General features: G+C 40.5%; 1 protein-coding gene across 1 annotated transcript; it reads right to left on the bottom strand.

The window, feature by feature from the left end:
- Window positions 1-11,629: 11,629 nt before the first annotated feature.
- Window positions 11,630-15,253, bottom strand: LOC131438660 (uncharacterized). The gene is made up of 3 exons (XM_058608817.1): window positions 14,041-15,253; window positions 11,959-13,887; window positions 11,630-11,805 (listed from the first exon to the last, which is right to left on the bottom strand). The coding sequence occupies exons 1-3, from the start codon at window positions 15,251-15,253 to the stop codon at window positions 11,630-11,632; spliced, it is 3,318 nt and encodes a 1,105-aa protein (XP_058464800.1).
- Between the last annotated feature and the right edge of the window lie 6,727 nt (window positions 15,254-21,980).

Here is a 21,980-nt window from a genome sequence, read left to right as displayed (position 1 = left end):
TCAAAGAAATTTATACCAGTCGTTCAGATGTTCGCTAACACGTTTGCAAAGCGGAATTGTTCAAATTGTTAGACGATGATGGTACCCACAGTCTCATTTGAAATACTCCAAATTTGTCATTTTTCAAATGTTACAACAGTTGTAGGGTTTAATAAAAACAAATTCTTACATGGTACGCTCAGTGATTAGTGAAACATTGAATATGTTAAACAGTATGCATACCGATGATGTAATAGTACCACAACGAATTAAAAAACACTCCACCAACTTTCCGCTCGGAAAAGTGTAACGCCTGCAGTATTTCCAAAATACTGTAAACGTTCTTCTGCATATTGTTTCTGGAGTTTCCGCGAATCCGAAACAGTTGTACTTACCTTTGGATTCACCCTGTTCCAAACTTCTCCAGCTAGAAGTTACATATGTTTGGAGTTCAGGGCCAGAATCCATGGCGTGGCGCCATAAAGGAAGTACACCTCGCCCTGATCTCGGCAAAGATAAAAATGTGCTCCCACGGAAGCACTACACCACTTCCGGAACTGCAGCCATAACTGTGTAACAGCAAAGTAGCAAAGGGGGCACAAAGTTGTTCCGACCTCCTCAGAAACAGCTACTACTACCTACTACTACAGAATAGAACACCAGCAGTGCCGCATCGGCAGAACGGGTTCCGTTGTTTGTTGACGATAAAAGTTTAATGCTTTCAACAGCATCCCAGTGTGTGCGTTTCGCCCGGCAATGCTGCTGTTCCTGTTGCAGTTGGGTAAAGTTTTAGCCGAGGGAGTGTTATTATTATCAGCGTAATGCTTCATTTGGGAATTATGACAGCACATGTCACACAGTAAACTGTACGAGGAAGCAGCTGCGGGGCTGAATCTGCTGAAAATAATAGCGAGATAGAACGGGTTCTGGTCTCAAGTTATGAGCAACTTTGTGATAAATACTTTATGATTTTTAGAGTGTTCTTTGTTTGGATGACATAGAAACTGGATAAAATGAAACGATTCTTATTTTACTGAATCCAGAGGGAGCATTTAATATGAGGCAGAATCGCAGAAAGATGATTTGTGGATTCGTTTTACTAAGTTGTATGAATTACATCGATGAAACTAATAATTTTCAAATAATTGATAATTTGTTCACAGAATCTGTGTGCTTCTGTCATGGAACATATTTTATTTGAAAATTGATTTCCACGCAAAAGTCATGGATCATAACCCTAATTAGATTTATTATCCTTCTACCATTTTATAAATTATTTTTAGGAAGAAAAAATCTATTTGCGTTGAGTCGCTAACAGATTGAGAGAATGTTGCTTGTTATTCGAGTGATCAATGCACAGTTGTCCTGAACGGGCGATTAGCAAGATAAAACATTTTCATATTATGTTTTGCTTATGAGTGTCTTCACAACCTTGGTACTTCTGTTGTTATAAAAGGTCATCTGGATAGTTCATATTTGGATTTATTTCTGGAATCTAACTTTATTATTTGAATTTGAAAATGTTTGCACTTCATAGCAAAGTTGTAGTTAAACGTTTTGATTGTTTAAATTGTTCAACAAAAATTTTTTTTCCGACTGTAGTTTGTATTGCATTAATTTTCGAAGATATAATGTAAGGCTTATTTGAAACCATCATTTTGCTGAAAATGACATGTCGATACGTTAGGGCGTTTAAGAGTTATGTGACAGTTCTACGAACGTCTACGAAACCCATGGACTTGGTGGGTGAGAGTGAGGATAGCATTTTTTCGAATAAATCAAATTTTTAACAGCGCCGATGTTGTTTTGCGCACTGTCAAACATCCGATGGAAGTAAATGTAATGCTCACCATAGGACGTTTGTAGCTGTTTCTGCAGAATTTGAATACAACGACGCCTTATGAATAACAGAGGAAATGTTTGGGCCTAATAACAGAAAAGTGATAATGTCCTGAAGCATCGAAGTTACCTTGGTCGCGCGTGGAAGTAGAAAAATGGAATCGCCGCAGTGAGCTGGCTCCCCCCAATCTTCCAATCGTATCAAAAATGTCTAGGTCATCATGAATAGCAAACTGACAGGAAAGTTTGTTAGCAATTCAAAGCAAGCTGTTTTGTTCGGGAAACTCAGCAAATAGCATTCACTTCCAAAATCATCACGAATCAGCATTTACCTAAATTTATAACACGTGTCTTATGGAAATATATTCACAATGATTAAATCAATAAATAAGTGAACTCTGTTAGTACTGGACGGGATAGTGGTTTCGAAAGATTTGAAAACATGTTTTAATATTTTTCCATGTTACCAAGAAAAGTAATGAGATTTACAACATAATTTCTGATTGACGGAGAGTTACCGTTTCATATTTCTTCACATTCTATATGTGCGGCAAGGTGCACAAAACCGTAAATCATTTCTCTCTCGACGGTCTCTACTTCAATGATCTATCATTAAAGGTTTCACTCGAGCGAACGGTAAGTGGTATGACGTCACAAATTGTTGGAGTACGTGGAGATAGCTATAAGCCAAGTCATGCTGATATGATAATTTCAATGATCGGACATAATGGCTATAAAAGTGAGTGTGGGTGAAAGTGACCAACGTTGGTCACAGCTGGGAGCAAGATCACTAACGCGTTGCAAAGCGTGACCATCGTGCTTGATTAGACTGCTCCTTAGGTTCGGGTTGGCGGGCGATTCATGGCGAAATTATCAACAGCGCCAAACAATGGAAGCGCTGGGTGTCTTTCGTTCGCTTTTATTACGTCCGCAGGGCTGGCGGCATCTATGCTCAGTCGTGATGAACAAAGTAGCACTATGGATAAGCGTGAATTCGTTGATTTGACTTTTTGGAGTGCACGAGCAAGTTGCTAGTTTGAGAAATGAACCTAGAAGAAATGTTTCCGTATAACAGAGAAGGAAGAAGGAAGAAGGAAGAAGGAAGAAGGAAGAAGGAAGAAGGAAGAAGGAAGAAGGAAGAAGGAAGAAGGAAGAAGGAAGAAGGAAGAAGGAAGAAGGAAGAAGGAAGAAGGAAGAAGGAAGAAGGAAGAAGGAAGAAGGAAGAAGGAAGAAGGAAGAAGGAAGAAGGAAGAAGGAAGAAGGAAGAAGGAAGAAGGAAGAAGGAAGAAGGAAGAAGGAAGAAGGAAGAAGGAAGAAGGAAGAAGGAAGAAGGAAGAAGGAAGAAGGAAGAAGGAAGAAGGAAGAAGGAAGAAGGAAGAAGGAAGAAGGAAGAAGGAAGAAGGAAGAAGGAAGAAGGAAGAAGGAAGAAGGAAGAAGGAAGAAGGAAGAAGGAAGAAGGAAGAAGGAAGAAGGAAGAAGGAAGAAGGAAGAAGGAAGAAGGAAGAAGGAAGAAGGAAGAAGGAAGAAGGAAGAAGGAAGAAGGAAGCAAGAAAAAGGAAGCATCCGATCGAAGTTTTTGGTCTACTAATGAAACAATTTCATCAGTTTGACTACTGAGCTACTTCATTTTTTGCACCAGCTGAGCTGAGCTGAAGTAGATCGCACGAAGTTGCACTTCGTGATTGACCGAATGAGCGGAAATGTACAATGATCTAAGAAAATGAAGCTTGGAAGAAGCAGATCATTTTTACTATACATACCCACTTACTCCTAACGGAGGGAAAGAGATCCGGATATGATAGGCGAATGACTACTGAATCATCATCCAGTATCGTTTGAAATAGCTGCACAAGCTGTTCATGTACAGATATTCACAAGTTTTTCCTGGTTTTGAGTTTTCGGTTTTGCCATATAGGCAATTTGAACGAGTTCTTCTTCTGTTTCTAATGTGTTTCGTAACACGGTATACAAATCTTCTGAAGACATCAAGGCACTATCTTTTAATATTAACTAAATTGTTAATGTGGAACACATTTTTGTTTTCTATATAGGGGTGCAAATTAGAAACTCATGAAAAATACACGTAGAAATATGGTCAGGTTTTGAACAATTACAGCTCAGTCAATTTTGTATCAATTATTAATATTATGTCACAATTTGATTGGAAATATTTCTACGTATTGATTTGAATGTTCATAGCCATGCATTTTTAATTTTATATCATTGAAATGTTGATTGCCATAGTCGACGGTTTTGAAGTAGTAAGAGATATATCAAAGGGAAAGCATCGCTCTGATTGGTCAATCGATGCAAAAGCGAAGCTGCTGGAAGTACGCGAATCTATTTATAGATTTATAGATTTATAAATTATAGCTAACATTTCTTTGACAGACACCTGATATTCAGGTCACATGTTGACAAAATCGTTCAAAAATGCAGCATACTCATTAGGTCTCTGTATCCGCTGATTTGCAGAACATCTAAACTGTGCCTGAAGAATCAGATGGCTGTCTATAAACAAATCATCTACCCCGCAATTGAATACGCAGTCCCTGTTTGGCGGGGCTGTGCACGAACACACAAACTTAGGCTTCAGCGCATTCAAAGTAAGATCTTAAAGATGATTCTAAACCTACCCCCTTGGACAAGGACTAGTGAAGTACATGAGATGGCCTACCTGGATATACTAGAACAAAAATTCGAGCAATACTGCACGAAATTTGAAGAGAGGTGCTCAATCTCTGAAATACAAATAATTCAAAATTTGTACGTATTAGGTTAGGGATAATTATAAGTAGGTAGATATTTTATAAATAATTAAAATAAATATTATGATTAAACATTAGTATGTAAAACAAGAGTAACTAAAACACCTATTATTAATAACGAATCGTATGAACAACAAAGATGAAAGGCCAAAGGGTCAAAACACTTGTACTGTAAAATGTTGATGTAATACACAAAAATAAGATTAATAAACAGATATTTATGCAAAAAAAGCTAACATTTCAGTCCTACACGTAGACAAAAAGTGCCATAAAACGATTTGGAGCTTTAATTGGTATGCTCTGATCTTGTGTCATGTAAGCTCGGATGAAATTCCATGTTATGTCGTTTCGCCTGAGAAATTGACAACTACCCCAGGGTAAATTTTGAGAGCTTAAGATTAATTTCTTATTGATATAAGATGAACTCGATTGATAATGAGAAAAAGTTTATCGCTTCAACCGAAATCGCAGAATGGTAGAGAAGCTTAACGCTATGAAAATAACTGCTTGCATACAAAACTTGAACACAAGCTTGGCGAACACAAGCAAGTATGTACAAACATAGAATTGTATACATTTGGCTATTGATGATATTTCGTCAACTACAAAACAAATACAAATTACGACAAATAGAGTCTATATTCTGTGTTCGCGTGTTCGGTGTTGGCTGCTAATAAAGATCAATCTAAGCAGACTCTCGTGCATTTGCGGGTTCAAAAGTGTGACGATTAATTGAAAACGTCAATCATTAGAAATTTTGGCTGCCTTGTTCCACATCAATGGCTCGAGCAACCCCATGGGGCTGATCCTTGTAGTTTTTTTTCTCTTACCTTTCTACTAAAAACACTTCTGGGGGCATAAAAGCATGGTATGTTTGATACCACTATGCATTATAATGAGTTTGCATTATCCTTAACATATCGAAAAGTTGATGAGAGTAGAGAATTAGACATATACTGCATAAACCATTTTTCTCTAAATAATAATAAGCTCGATTCAGCGTTGTTATTTATCGAACAAGAGAATAAACTGATCCGGAGTTGCAAAGCAACTTCCTACGGACTAGAATCTGCTCTGATTGTTACTTCAATGTAATCAAGTTAGAATCTAACGTCCCTTATACTAAGAGACTGATCACTATCTTTCTATCTCCGACGGCCAATAAGGTTATTCGTATCGATCATCGAAACGAGCCGGTTAAATAATTTACGCGCCAATGTGCCGGCTTTATGTGACACTGACTACGAATAGTGTACAGCCTACATAATGCCAGGACAAGACAAGATTGTGCCAAGCAGCAGAGTGCCGCAACAAGATGTGATCAAGTTGATAAAAAAATAAACACCCCTTGGCTTGCAGCACAGGTATGATTAATTGCTTGCTACCGTTGCTGGGCCCAGTCGGGGTGTTTGCATGTGGGGAATATTTGTAATTGTATCTAACCAATGTTGGAACAGTGCCTATGATTTATACATTCTTGTAATTGTAATACACTCACCGATAAAATTAAAATGTCTCGTACAGAAATGTCGCAAATGAAAAATCAGCGAAATTTCAATATGGTAAAATAATTTCGATGTGTGAGTAAAGCATATGATTGAGCTCGTAAACTCGAGTACTCTTTTTTAACAGTTCATGTCATTAAAACCTTCCAGATTTATAAATACCTATACTGGGCCACAAAACCTTGTATTTGGCAACGATCGGCCCGGTATCACTTCATTGACTAACTAGCCGAGGGGCAGCATTTTACTGTCCGTCTAACGGTTGCATTTTTTTCGCGTCAACTCACACGCATATCGCAATTCGATTCAAGGTGTGCGATAGGACAGTTTGGGCTTAGATTTCTATCGATGGCGTGATTCAGTACTGCTACTATAAACCTGGCTACCGAATGCGAGTAATTGTTCCGGAGTTTCTCAGGCGGTTCGCGACAGACCTTTGCATTCAGAAAGGTAACGATAAATTATTCACAATACAACACCACCGATGTCGGAAAGGTCCTTAACAGACTCGCCAGGTGTCACCGGGGAAATTAATGGTGAATTATTATGAAATTTCTTATACCGCTGGACAGCCTGAAGGGAGTGTGTGTTGTTTTCCTAGGTGACACGGCTTTATTACTGGTTCGTTTTTTTTTCAATTCCTGAAATGCTTGGTTTGGATTGCGTGGTAAAGCCGTGTCGCTGCCAGCGAAAACAATCTTGTTAGCCAGGGTGACGACTTCATCATCCTACACACTACATGCGGTGTAACGCGCAACAGGTTTCATGATTCAACCTGCCTTGGGAACTGGGCTGCCTACGAACGAGTTATGTCAAATGTCCTTATCTAATCTCACTGATCATATTTGTCAAACTGTTGCAAGATTCAACGGTATTGAAATTTATTCAAAATCACAAACTTTCCACGAAGTTCAAGCCAGCGGATAGGTATTATGTAAATGTCGCCAAACTCCTTGGATTTCAAAAGGCGACAGTCCAGAGTAAACGAAACGATCGTGCGGCCTGCCTGTCAAAGTCATCAACCGTGATTGAGCAGAAAACGAGACCCAGTATAATCATGCACTTCCTATGTTTACCGCGGGATCAGTGAGGTGCTTCGGTCGGGTAGAAGCTGCCAGCGAAAACCGGCTTTCTTCCAAGTACGACAATTTCCTCTCACATTAAGCGAAATCGAGACGTTGTGCGACTGAAATGCCTGTAGCACTAACCTAGAGTCAGCGAGTAGCGGCTAATAGAGACATGTGACATATGTCAATAGGATGAAATATCATGAGTCTGATTAAATAATTCAATTAAAAGTGGTTCGGCTGCAACTTTCGATAGGTTTTTTTTGTTCGCTATAGTTGCGGATTACTTTCTCTCTCTGGTGAAGTCACGATTTGCAGTTAATTGATGCTTTACAAGCTGAAATATTTCAGTGAGATTCGGAAACTATTGCAATGTTGCTAACTGCAGTTGGGAGATATGGGATAACTTGAGCGCTGTTGAATTTAGACAAAAAAATTATTGAAGTGTATTGAATAGAGTATAATTCAGAATATAAAAAATTATTATAATGAATTACCTATTTCTCGTGCATTATGATTATTAAAGAAGCTGTATTAGGCAGCTTAAATCCATAAAAATTTAAATCAAACGGCTACCGTGAAGCTATACATTCAAATAATGCAGATGCCATTTGTAATCCAGATTCAAATAATGCAGATGACATTTGTAATCAGATAATGCAGATGACCATTTCCAGCCAAATGTCGTTTCTTACCAAAAGCCCTTCTCCTGCTAAAAGCTCTTTTCTTGTCAAAGGTCCTTTTCTTGCCAAGGATCCTTTTCTTGCCAGAGGCCCTGTTCAGTCCAAAGGCCCTTTTCTTGCCGAAGGCTCTTTTCTTGCCAAAGGCCCATTTCTTGCAAAAAGCCAAAGGCCTATTTTTGCAAAAGGTAATATTCTAACCAAGGGCCCTTTTCTTTAAAAAAAGACTCTTTTCTTGCCAAAAACTATTTTTTGCCACAGGCCATTTCTTACCAAGGGCCATTTCGCCGAAGGCCATTTCGCCGAAGGCCATTTCGCCGAAGATTTGTTTTGTCATTTTCAAAATGTCTACCGATTTCGGATACCTGTTCTGTTTTTTCTTTGAATAATTGTCGTCTTTACTTATATTTTTCCATTTTTAGTAAAATTTCTTGGGGTGCCGGTAACCGAACACCTTTTTTGAAATGGCAAAATTTATCGCTTTACTAAATTGATAACAATTTTTTTTCAATCAAATGAATCAGCTTAGTTTTTTAATCAGATGTTAGCTAGGGACTTTAGCTTTCCATTGATGTATAGATGTCCGCATAATGTACACTAAGTCAGAAGTTTTTTTATAGTTGTCACAGTGGCAGCGGTCCCTTGCTTCGGTTTTACACTGGACCCCTGATAAGATTTGCTTCTATGAGCTTCTATTTTAAATCAACACACATACGATGGATATATATAAAATTGTCCTTATAATGTGTGGTTGTGTTTTATAGTTTAGTTGTTATGGCAATGGTCAGAGATCTGGTTTTGTGATAATGTAAATTGTGGTATGTGGTTCTTGTAATGGTGTGCACTGTTTTATTATGTATGTTATGCAAACTCACTTTCAAGGATCACATTGAAGGAATCCAGGCAAAGTGTAATAAATATATTAAATGTTTATATCCTCTTATAAACAGAAATTCTAAGCTCTTATAAACAAATTTTCAGACCAGCCATGCTTTATGCGGTACCAATTTGGTCAAGCTGTTGTTCCACCAGGAAGAAAACGCTTCAAAGGATTCAGAATAAAATTCTGAAAATGATTCTGAAGCGTCCTCCCTGGTTTAGTACAAATGAGTTACACAGACTCACAAATATAGAACCATTAGATGTAATGTCACATAATATTATAAGCAAATTCCGACAAAAATCGATGCAATCTTCAATTGAATCGATTCGCTCTCTGTATTAGTTAGTAAGTTAGTATATAAGTTCCTTTTCCCCATTACACAATACAAGTAGGTTTAGAATTTTCCCTACACAAAAATCTCAGAATTGCGGAAGCAAATGATGTCTTCATGGTAATAACCAAATCATATATATATATATATATATATATATATATATATATATATATATATATATATATATATATATATATATATATATATATATATATATATATATATATATATATATATATATATATATATATATATATATATATATATATATATATATATATATAACAGGGCTGAAAAGCCACCACTTGTGGCTGAACACCCAATTTAAATCTTAATAATTTAATTTTAACTCATATTCCAATAAATAGTTATTTAAAAAAAAAAAAAAAAAAAAAAAAATGTATGTTATGCACCAACAATCTCTTTGCTTCTTTCAAAAATCGAAGAGAAAATTTTTGAATAGAATACTACAATATTATACATGAGAAAGGCATCATTACACCACTAGGTGGATTGAAACAGATTTTTTAGAGTAACGGAGAAGCATGATTTATCTGCTAGATAGCTAGATTCAGCTATATCGGAGCAGTTCGATTGATAGGTTCTTTGAAGATTTTTTAAATTGATCCCGAATCTGCCCACGATATTTTTTTCCATTGAAATTTTTCTCAAATCAGAAAGTAATTTTTATCTTTAAGGAAAATACCATCAACATTGTTTAGCCCCGAAAAAGTAAAATTTATTGGTGATATGTTTTTGACGTAGGACTAGGTATTTGTTTTTTATATAGAGAGGAGAATTGATAGTACGGAAAATAAAACCCGTTTGAGCATCTACAGCTCAATTAATATTCAGCAGATTTTTGATATTATTTAACCTACTGCTTGGAAATATTAAACTAAATATTTCGGATGGTTGGAATTTGAAACTTCAATTAACAACGAATAAGTTCTATTTTTTCTTGTTCTTGCACATTGTGTCACGCACAGTGACATCATTTTCGCGTTACTTACTGTATATAAATTCGATCATACATTCTAGCCAGCGCGGTTTCAGAGTAGGACATTTTAACCAGTTCACCATAAGATGGTCTCTGCTCAAACTCCAGATCCAAGGGTATGAATCCAGGCGTCAAAAATCTTTGTTTTAGTTTCAGTTTCCGAATTAGGTTCTAGAATCCTGGTCCAGAATTCAGGTCCTGAATGCTGATCCAGAATTCATTTCTAGCTCCAGAGTTCATTTCAATTCCAGTTTCCAATTTCATTTTTAGAATCTATATTCAGAATCCATGTTCATAATTCTGGTTACCTTACCTTACCAAACAGCTATAGGCCTGGGGTGTCCTTTGCTGTATCAGGCATACGTCTCCACATAACTCGGTCCATGGCTGCTCGTCGCCAGCCACTCAAGGCACGGATGCTTCTGAGATCACCCTCCACTTGATCGATCCACCTTGCTCGCTGCGCTTCTCTTCTTCTTGTACCATTCGGATTAGATTCAAGAACCATTTTCACTGGGCTGTCGTCCGACATCCTTATGACATGCTCAGCCCATCGTAGACGTCCGATTTTAGCTATCCGTACGATAGGTGGTTCTCCTAGCAGCTGTTGCAATTCGTGATTCATACGCCGTCTCCACGTTCCGTCTTCCATCTGCACTCCGCCATAGATGGTCCTCAGTACCTTTCTTTCGAAAACACTGAGGGCGCGTTGGTCCTCTGCTAACATAGTCCAGGTCTCGTGGTCATAGAGAACAACCGGTCTAATGAGCGTTTTGTAGATGGTCAATTTCGTGCGATTGCGTACTTTTCTCGATCGGAGGGTTTTTCTGAGTCCAAAGTACGCACGATTCCCTGCCAAAATACGTCTATGAATCTCTCTGCTGGTGTCATTATCGGCGGTCACCAGTGAGCCCAAATACACGAACTCATCAACCACCTCGATATCGTCACCGTCTATCAATATTCGTGGTGGGAGGTACAGTGTTTCTTCTCTAGAGCCTCTTCCTTTCATGTATTTTGTTTTCGATGCTGTCGATAGCCGAGGAGAGATATGGACAAATTGTCCGGCAGGCAACCAACAAATGCTTCGCGCCGTACCTATTGTTTGCTCGATCGCAGCGATGACACCCAGCTGCCGCTGCACGCGAGCGATGCTGTACTCACAGTTCGCAATTTAATACAACATGCTTGTATTAACACACATTTATTTCATGCAGACCGTAAACTTATTTATTGTAAATTTATATTAAACTTTCAACTTATATTAAAACATTTGAACTTAAACTAGAACACAGTAAATTAGGACGCGATGTCCCTTCGATCGTAGGTAGTCATGCACTGAGCACTGCCTATCATCGATGGTGATAATAACCCTTGAAGAAGGCGCACTTGATCAATTGTTTGATCATCGCTCGTATAACGGTAAGATACGGGTGAATTAATTCGATGTATGAGTTGTATCTCGGGTAACACGAAACAGTGGGATTATAGAAGCGAACATATTGCCACCGCAGAAATAACAATTTCTGAACCGATTATTGACGTTGTATGGATCCATCTTCGTTATGGTAAATTTATCGTGGACTATGGCCTTCCTGTAGCTCATCCCGCGTGGACTCTATATTTGGAGGGCCTTGAACATTTAGTCGATTTCCGTTGAAAGACGTGTGGTTGTAGGTTGACGCCATGTTGATCCGTTCCTCGGAAACATCGAAGTGTTGATCTGCCTCGCAGAAACCGTCGTAGTTGACTATGATGAATTAGCTTGAGCGTTAGCATGATGTCTTCATTGATGATGTTGATTCAGTTGTCTCGATCGGGAGAATGCAAATCTTTGCAGCGGGACGTGTGATGATGCCATTTGCAGTCTGGAGTGTCACAACGCGAACAACACCGTCTTTACCAGGATGCAGTTCACGGACACGCGCCATTGGCCAACGCATCGGTGGAAGGTTCTCTTCTAGAATAATGACAAGTTGATCGATTTGTAGTTTCACAGGTGGTTTGTACCATTTTGTGCGTGGTTGGAGTGTTGCAAAATACTCAACGTGCCATCGCTTCCAGATGTCTTGCAGAATTTTTTGAATTTGCTGCCATTGATGTAGCCTATTAAACGGAATTGAGTCGTAGTTGTTGTCAGGAACAGAATTGAGCGCAGTTCCGATTAAAAAATGCCCAGGTGTTAGAGCCTGCAGATCTGATGGATCTTCGTAAAGTTTTGTAAGAGGACGTGAATTAAGGCAACATTCAATCTGCGTTAAAAGTGTCTCCATATCGTCAAAGTCGAGTTTCCTGTCACCCAGCACTCGGACAAAATGTTTTTGAGCCGAGTTTATGGCTGCCTCCCAGAGGCCGCCAAAGTGAGAGCCTCTTGGAGGGTTGAAATGCCAACGTATTCCGCAGTCAGAACATTCTCGGGCCATACTATGTTTAAATTCCTTCGCACGAATCAACCGTCGGATGTCGTTGGCTGCACCGACGAAATTCCTTCCGTTATCAGTCCAAACATCAGAACATAACCCTCTTCTTGAAACGAAGCGACGAAAGGCTTGCAGAAACTTGACTGTAGTAAGGTCAACGACTAGCTCTAAATGAGCGGCTTTCGTGGAGAAGCAGACAAACACTGCAACATATGCCTTCGGTGGTGCATCACGTCGGTGTCTAGGTTTGAGATGTATAGGTCCCCAAAAATCAATTCCAACTGTGGAGAACGGTCTTGATGCGGTTACTCTTGAAGACGGAAGCTCGGACATAAATTGCTCGACTAACTTCGGCTTGGCTCGAAAACAGGTTACACATGCGTGTATAATACGACGCACTACACTACGACCTCCTAGAATCCAGAATCGAAGCCTAATGGTGTTTGTCAAGAGCTGCACAGCTGCGTGCAGCAAACGTTGATGGTAGCAACAAATTAATAGCTTGGAGAATTGGTGAGATCCTGGCAGCAGGATCTGATGTTTGGAATCGAACGAAACGGTGGCGCGATCCAGCCGCCCACCGATACGAATAACGTTATCTGTTCCTATTATCGGATGAAACCAACGGAGACGAGAATTTGAAGCTACTGTCTGTGTTTCCTGCAATGACTTCCATTCTGCAGGGAAACTATCCCGTTGAACCAGCCGAACGAGTGTTAGCTCTGCGTCTCTGATTTCCGATGTCGTGAGGGTTGAAAACATTCGTTCCTTCTTTTCCGATCGAAGGTTTTTAGCGAAACGCTGACAATAAGCTGTTGTACGAAGAAGACGCTGATAATCCGAAAATCGAGAGGTATACTCTTCAATGAATGAAACTGACAGAGAAGTTGCTGCCAACATGGATCTTCGCGCCTCGTTCATAGTATCTGAACTGTCTACTCTTTCAAAGATTTGAACAGGCCAAAATTCCTTATGCTTCTTAAGCCACGGCGATCCTTGCCACCAAAGTTCACACTTCAAGATATCATCTGCCGGAAGCCCTCTGGAAACGATATCCGCTGGATTTTCCGCTCCTGCTACGTGATTCCATTCGCAGTTCTGTGTGGCATGCTGAATCTTCGACACTCGGTTAGCGACAAACGTTGACCACGTCGATGGAGGAGATTTCAACCAACTTAGGACTGTTGTTGAGTCTACCCAGAAATATGTTCTCACTGTAGTACGCAACGACTTCGAAATCTTCTCGTACAATTCTGCAGATAGCAGAGCCCCACAGAGCTCAAGACGTGGGATGGACTGCTGTTTAATAGGTGCTACTCGAGATCGCGATGTTAGAAGTGCTATTTTTATCTCTCCTGCTGCATTCATCGAACGAATGTAGGCACAAGAGCCATATGCGAGCTCGGAAGCGTCTGAAAAAATATGAAGTTCGAAGATAGTTGTATTGGGAAGTACAATCAGCCTTTCGATGCGTAGTTCTAGTAATAGGGGTAACTGAGAGCAATATGAGATCCACTTATTTTTCATATTTTCTGGAAGTTCTTGATCCCAATCGATCGATTTACTGTTTTCGTTCTTCAAGCTCCACAGTGCCTGCATGAAGATTTTTGCAATTACTATTACCGGACTCACTAAACCTAGTGGGTCGAACAATTTCGCTATGCAGGAGAGTGTAGTACGTTTGGTAATAGCTGTAGAAGAATCAAAGCAAGGCGTTTCAAAATAATATTTCAGACAATCTGCTTGTGGTTCCCAATGTAATCCAAGTGATTTAATGGTCTGATCCTGGCTAAACTCGACAGTCTGTTTCAGCGCTCGATTATCTTCTGGTATACCTTCTAGTGCGCCCAAAGAATTACTGGCCCACTTTCGAAGCTGTAATCCAGCTGAACCAAACATTGCTTCCATTTGAGTACGCAGTTCAATGGCCTCTTCGACGTTTTTTCCACCTGAGAGAAAGTCGTCCACATAAAAATCCTCACACGTGGCTTTGGCTGCGATAGGATACTTCAGTTGTTCATCCTTCGCCAGCTGTTGAAGGACTCGTGTTGCTAGGTACGGAGCAGCAGCGGTTCCGTAGGTTACCGTTTTCAACTCATAAATTTCGATTGATTCAGCCGGTGACGAACGCCAGAAAATTCTTTGTAACGGCGTATCTTCCTCATGCAGTCGAACTTGCCGAAACATTTTTGCAACATCTGCAACCAGCATTATCGGATGTATACGAGATCGCATGATAATGGAACGCAAATCTTCTTGAATAATTGGTCCTACTAGCATGACGTCGTTAAGTGATAGTCCTGTTTCACTCTTGCATGATGCATCAAACACGACCCGAAGCTTGGTCGTACTGCTTGCTTCTCGAATTACAGGATGGTGTGGTAAGAAGAATGATGGTTTTGTTTCTGCTTGTACTGGACTAATGCGCTTCATATGCCCGAGCCGTATGTACTCCTCCATAAATTCGCGATATTGACTAGCAAGCCTAGCATCGCGACCTAATCGACGCTCGATGAGACGAAATCGATGAAATGCTGTTTGTTTATTATCTCCCAATTTGCTCAGTTCTTCGCATTTCAGTGGAAGACGAACGCAATATCGACCATCGATGTCGCGGGAAACAGTGTCTCGAAAGTGATTTTCGCAAAGCGTTTCCTGTATTGAGTATGCTGGCGATGCGTCATCTTCAATGATCCAGAATTTTTCCATTGCACGATGTATATCTGACAGAGTAGCAACGTTACAGGCTACGGGGGAATGATTGACGACAATTTCCATCCTTCCGGTGACGACCCAGCCAAAGACTGAATTTATAAGGCATGGCAAAGTCTCACCCAATGGAATTCGACCTGCCACAGTGAAGAGATCGAAGAATACTTCTGCACCTAACACAACGTCAACTGTCCCTGGTTCATAAAAGGAAGGATCCGCCAGTTGAATTCCAGACGGAATGACCCATTTAGAGGCATCAATAGCTAGAGACGGTAGATCGACTGTCACCTTGGGAAGCACGAACAAATCTATCACATCGCAATATGTTGAAATTCGGGACTTTATCGTCGATCTAAATTTAAACTGTACTGATGTAGATGATTGTCCTATACCTGCAATAGGGAGATCAACCCTACTTCGACGAACGCTCATTCGCTGACAAATGCTTTCGCTAGCAAAGCAGCATTCACTTCCCGAATCTAGTAGTGCTCTAACTGGATACTCGCTTCCCTTGTCGTCAACAAGGATGATTATAGCTGTTGCTAACAGAATCCTGTTTCTTAAATTACTACTTGCATTGCAGCTAACCACACCTGTATGAGTAGCTGGTGTTGATGAAACTCCAATAGGATGGTTTGGAAGTTTTGATGCATCCGACTGGTTGAGCTGTGGTGTGATAGTTGCTGTTTGGCTACTGCCTTCCATTCCTTGGGATGGGCATAATTGGGTATGATGACGTCCGCGGCATTTGCGGCAGCTACCTTCAGAGGAACAAGCCCTCGCCATATGTCCACGGCGTAAACAGTTTCTGCATAATTGGTTGCGACGAACGAACTGCTCCTTTTCATGTGCTGTATACTGCGAAAACGTCTCACATTGATAGATGGAATGCGATCCACTACAAACTGGACAATTACGCATGTTTCCTTGTATAGTTCCATGGTAACCAGTGCGTTGTGAAGTTAGTTTTTTTGTGACTATTTGTGACAGCGTGTCTCCAGATTTGTGAACCACCGTTTGCAGAACATTGACTCGACGTTGAAGAAATTCTATCAACTGACTGAATTTCGTCGTTTGATTCATCTCGGCATATTCCTCCCAATCTCGCCTTGTAATTGTATCCAAACGAGTGCTCAGAAAATGAATGAGCAACACATCCCAATGTTCCGTACGTTCGCCCAGCTGCTTCAGAATTTTTACGTTCGCCTCAAATTTTTCAATTAAGGAATGCAACTCCAATGATGCTTCTCGTTTCATGCAGGGAAAGTCAAATAAAGACTGCACGTAAGTACGCTTCAGACGACGAGGATTGGAAAAGTGCTCCTCAAGCATTTTCCACGCAACTGGGTATTGTTCATTGCATATGGGAATTGTTTGTATTAGTTTGAGCGCCTCACCAGTTAATGAAGAGCGCAAATAGTAAAACTTCTGTATTGTAGATAAGTGTGTAGAGGAATGAACAAGTGATATGAACAGATCATGAAAATTCAACCATGTTTCAAAGTCTCCACTAAACACGGGTAATCTTACGTCGGGCAATTTAACATGGGGTATTTGATGGGTTGGTTCTGGCATCGATCGTTGAGGGTTTTAAGAGTTCATGCTGGGTTTGCTGTACAGTAGAAGCTTGCCTTTAACGCGATAGTACGCCTTTTCAAATTCTGTACGTTCCTTCAAGTAGGCTTCTAGGATTTCCTCGTTTTCTTCCGTGCCTTCTAACTCGCCCTGTACCTGGTTGAATTCATTCCACAATGCAACAAAATTTTCTAGCCGGACCGATACCTCTACAGTGTCTCGCTCTTCTTGATAATTTGTGACGAAAGAAGTGATTTCCGTAAATGATGTGATTATGCTGCGTTTTCGATTTTTCAGTGAACGCAGTTTGCGTTCTATCGCCGACATTTCATTGCACAGTCACCTACAAGCGAAAGACCGCGTAGACCGAAACAATAAATAGTTAAAATGGAACCTCAATTACCTGATTGAGGCCAATGGATGCCTTGAATAAACTGTTGTTTTTTAAGAATTAGATCCGTCTTCCGAAACGCCCAGAACCTTCAAAATGGCCGACAAATGGTGTGCTCGATCGAAAGGAATGGTGAGCCCAAATTAATGTAAATTGCTCTTAGTGCGACTCGTGATGAAGAAGAAGTTTAGTCCTATTACGGCAAATGATGCTTATCCGTCACATAGAAATTTAAGATTCGGTAGACCAATTAACTTAAATAGAAGTATTGGAACCGCACTCACCTTAGTGAGGCATTATGAATGCCTTGTACTTGTTATTCTACAATGGCGCGTCCGCCATACTATTTTGAGTTATGCGAAAAGCATATGCCGGGTAGACGGATGATTCCTATCGACGTCTATCCGGTTCGAAGGACCACATGTCGATAGCCGAGGAGAGATATGGACAAATTGTCCGGCAGGCAACCAACAAATGCTTCGCGCCGTACCTATTGTTTGCTCGATCGCAGCGATGACACCCAGCTGCCGCTGCACGCGAGCGATGCTGTACTCACAGTTCGCAATTTAATACAACATGCTTGTATTAACACACATTTATTTCATGCAGACCGTAAACTTATTTATTGTAAATTTATATTAAACTTTCAACTTATATTAAAACATTTGAACTTAAACTAGAACACAGTAAATTAGGACGTGATGTCCCTTCGATCGTAGGTAGTCATGCACTGAGCTCTGCCTATCATCGATGGTGATAATAACCCTTGAAGAAGGCGCACTTGATCAATTGTTTGATCATCGCTCGTATAACGGTAAGATACGGGTGAATTAATTCGATGTATGAGTTGTATCTCGGGTAACACGAAACAGTGGGATTACAGAAGCGAACAGATGCATTTATGGCCAGTCCGATACGCCTAGCTTCAGCTTTCAGTCCGATGTAGGTTTCCGTCATCTTCTCAAGGTTACGTGACACAATATCAATATCGTCAGCGAAGCCAAAAAGTTGTACGGACTTTCGGAAGATCGTGCCACTCGTGTCGATCCTCGCTCTTCGAATCACACCTTCCAGAGCAATATTGAACAAGATACAAGAAAGTCCATCACCTTGACACCTTCTTCTCTTCGACCAATTGCTGACATTCGCCGTCGAACCAGTCATTTCCTCGATTCGATAACCTCGTACCTACGGTTGAAGCCGTGCTACTCACGGCGGATCTTATATTCCTCCAGCCGTCTTCAAGAGTCGCCGCGCCAAGCTGCTCTTCCGTTGGTAGCACTTGCTCCAGTTGTTCCGCGTATTCCTCTGCAGTACGGACGCTACGTAGCTGCTCGAGATTGAATCCCGGCGTTCCTGTGCGACGAAAATTGTGCACCGTCGATAGTTTCGAGCGCATACAAACCGCGACAAGGTAGTGGTCAGAATCAATATTGGCACTGCGGTAAGTGCGGACATTGATGACGTCGGAGAAGAATCGCCCGTCGATGAGAACGTGGTCGATTTGGTTTTCCGTATGTTGATCAGGTGATCTCCAGGTGGCTTTGTGGATATCTTTGCGGGGGAAGAAGGCGCTTCGAACTACCATTCCTCGGAAGGCTGCAAAGTTTACGCATCGTTGACCGTTGTCGTTTGTTAGCGCGTGCAGGCTCTCCAGCCCGATCACGGACCTGTACATTGCCTCCCGGCCTACCTGAGCATTCATGTCGCCGATGACGAGTTTTACATCCCGCCGTGGACAGCTGTCGTAGGTTTGTTCCAGCTGCGCGTAGAATGCTTCCTTCTCGTCATCGGGTCTCGTCTCATGTGGGCAGTGCACGTTGATGATGCTGTAATTGAAGAAACGGCCCTTGATCTTCAATACGCACATTATATCACTGATTGGCTGCCATCCAATCACGCGCTGGCGCATCTTGCCCAACACTACAAATCCAGTTCCTAGAACGTTGGTTGTCCCACAGCTCTGGTAGAAGGTAGCCGCTCGATGCTCACTTTTCCACACCTTCTGTACCGTCCAACAAAGTTCCTGCAGTGCTACGACATCGAAGCCGCGGATTTGAAGCTCATCATGCAGCATTCGGTCGTATCCTGGGAAGCCAAGCGATTTGCAGTTCCATGTGCCAAGCTTCCAATCGTAGTCCTTATTTCGTCGCGTAGGTCTTTGCCGATTATTCCGAGTCGTATTTGTATCCTGATTATTCGTAACAAGTGTTTTCCGGGCGGCTTGTTAGGCCTGCATTAACCTCCTGTCTCGCCGGAGGGCCATCGTGTCAACACTGTCTAGAGTCCCACACTGACACAAGGATGGTAATCAGCCGCTCCTAACATGGAGAACAGACGCTGTTTCGAGCCGCCCCAACATGGGAAACATACGCTCGGGTAGGCTCGCTCTCTGTAAAGAAATGGCAATCCATATTCCAAAACCAGAATTCAGTTCCAGTTTCAATATTTCGATCCTTAGTTCAGTTCCAGAATTATGTTCCAAATTCAAATAAAGTTTCCGATTTCAGCTTTAGAACTCATGTTCAGGACACAGGTTCAGAATTAAGGGCCGGAATCCAGTTTCAGAATTCAATTCCAATTCCAGAATAAAGTTTCTGATCTTGGAATTCAGGTCCAGAATCCAGTTTCAGTATCAGAAATTCACATGTGAGCACATTCAACGCAGAATCGAGGTCATCTTCAAAGTTATTGAGACATTTCTAAGAACCAATAACCAAAAATAATAATTGTTCCGATGAATTAAGTTTTTTTTCAACCGTGCGAAGTGAATAAAATTTTTGTTAAATAAGATTCTTAAGATCCTTTATTTTGACAAGATGGAATTCGTGAGTGCATATATCATATCACGTATACCGCTGTTTTGTGCTTGACCATGTGAGAAAACGAGTTCCAATGCTCATGTCATCGTCTAATCGTCTTCTATGCATGTGAATTTTCGTGGGAGTATTTTATAATATATATTTTTAATTACATATTTGTCATATTTGTTAATAACATTCAATACTTGGAGAACCCCTGATAGAAATACGATGTTGCACGGACAGATTAAAAAAAACTGACGGATGAAACAACAGAAATGAACCCGTTACCTCTCCAAATCCGAATGAATCATTCTGTCAATTGAACAAACAATGCTTTGGTAACACAGTCCGATTTGAAACTACAACTTAGATTTGACCTATTGCACCGCTAAATTTCACTCTGATTTACCGTAGTATACTTTTTACCATTTTAAATAATGTGTTTAAGTATTTTTGTGATAATTGAATTGAAAACATTCCACTTCAAATAATATTGTATGCCTATTTTCGCCGAAATGATGTCAAATTTCCATTGTTCATTTGAAACACTCTTAAAGGTTCATTCGCAGTTTCAAGAATCTTAACAGAATGCGCTCGGTTCCGGAAACATTTGGAAGCTTGAGAAAAAGTGAAATGTTCGGGCTATTGCCGTTTGTGGAAGTATCGGAAACATTAACTGTGACAACGCTGTAACCCTGGAATAAGTTCGCGTTCTGAGTTGGCATTTAATGGTGGCTGTTTCCGCTACATTGGCAGGTGTTTTGTGCGGTAGAGAACATAAAAAAATCGTTTGAACTAAGCATCAGCCCATTTCCAGGTTGGCTTAGAAATTCATTCGAAAACAAGTCATTTTCGCCATTCTTCATCAACCGGTAATGTGTTCTGTTTGTGAGATGGCTCGTTAAAAAGGAAACATTTTACACCAGTGAATGTTCGACGTAAAATGACCCAAATTTACTCACCAGACTCCATCCTCCGCGAAAACAGAACGATATGAAATTTGGTAACGACGCGGCGAAGTGTAAAAAGTATGTTGTCCGGTGCACCATGCTGTCCTTTTTTCGGTACCATAAAAAGATGTCCCAATGAGACGCGTCCCTACCCATCACCATCTTCTTGCGGTTGCAAGTATGGAACGACCGGATACTGTTTTTTTCATTTTTAGTATCCTAAGTAGTTTGTCCATGTCTGCACTGTGAGAGATATACGACACTGTCGCAAAGAGTGAACGAACACTCATCAAATGATAAAACATGACATTACGGGTGGTATTAAAAAGGTAAAAATTGCGCTATAAATTAAACGTGGAAAGAAAATGTTTGAGCAATAAACGGTAAGATGCTTTCATTTGCCTTCAGAAGCAAGTTGTTTGATCTTGTCGATTTATGATGGTCGGCTGGAATTTAAATGTGTTTTATGTAGAGTAGCACTTTTGCATTCAAATAACTCACAGTTGTAAAATTTCCCCTGGCAAATTCTTGACTACTTGTGATTTAAAATTTCACATTTATTCACGTTAACCCGTTAAATCAATTTGAAACAAACTATCCCATTCCGAAACAAACACCGCACGAAATGTTAAAAGAAATTGAACAATAAACTATATCCTAACAATCCCTAGCACAGATCCCATAAAGTGTTTGCGCCTAGTATGATATAAACTAGTTTTAATGTTTCCTCATGCTAGCACCATCAACACTCTGTCGGTCGTTAGTGCTAAGTCGGTAGATTTTAGCATCGGAGCACACAGTGACTACTGCCACCCTACCCAGGGAACCAATCCGAAACCCTTCCATTGCGCTCATTGGATATAGCTTTTTGTTTTTCAATTTGCAATAAATCCGATTTATTGACAAAAATATGATCAATAAAAGAGAATTCATTCTGCCTACCAACCACCTTTAGTTTACCTGTGAATTTTCGATGGGGTTGGAAATCTATACCACTGTTCTATAGCTCTTATTGACTGGATGAAGCATAGAAAGCGAGTTCTATTCGATTCAAGTAAACTTGAAAACTGGAA

The sequence above is a fragment of the Malaya genurostris genome, chromosome 3 (assembly GCF_030247185.1).
Source record: "Malaya genurostris strain Urasoe2022 chromosome 3, Malgen_1.1, whole genome shotgun sequence".
NCBI classification, from domain to species: Eukaryota; Metazoa; Arthropoda; class Insecta; order Diptera; family Culicidae; genus Malaya; species Malaya genurostris.
Note: the sequence above shows the minus strand (reverse complement) of the source record. Positions and strands in the feature narration are given on the sequence as shown.

Coding starts and splice junctions, on each gene's coding strand:
- LOC131438660 (XM_058608817.1), bottom strand. CDS start 15,253: ATGGAAATTGTCGTCAATCATTCCCCCGTAGCCTGTAACGTTGCTACT. Junction 13,888..14,040: donor GAGCTTGAAGAACGAAAACA/GTAAATCGATCG, acceptor ATATTTTTTCAG/ACGCTTCCGAGCTCGCATAT. Junction 11,806..11,958: donor TGTCCGTGAACTGCATCCTG/GTAAAGACGGTG, acceptor AATTCATCATAG/TCAACTACGACGGTTTCTGC.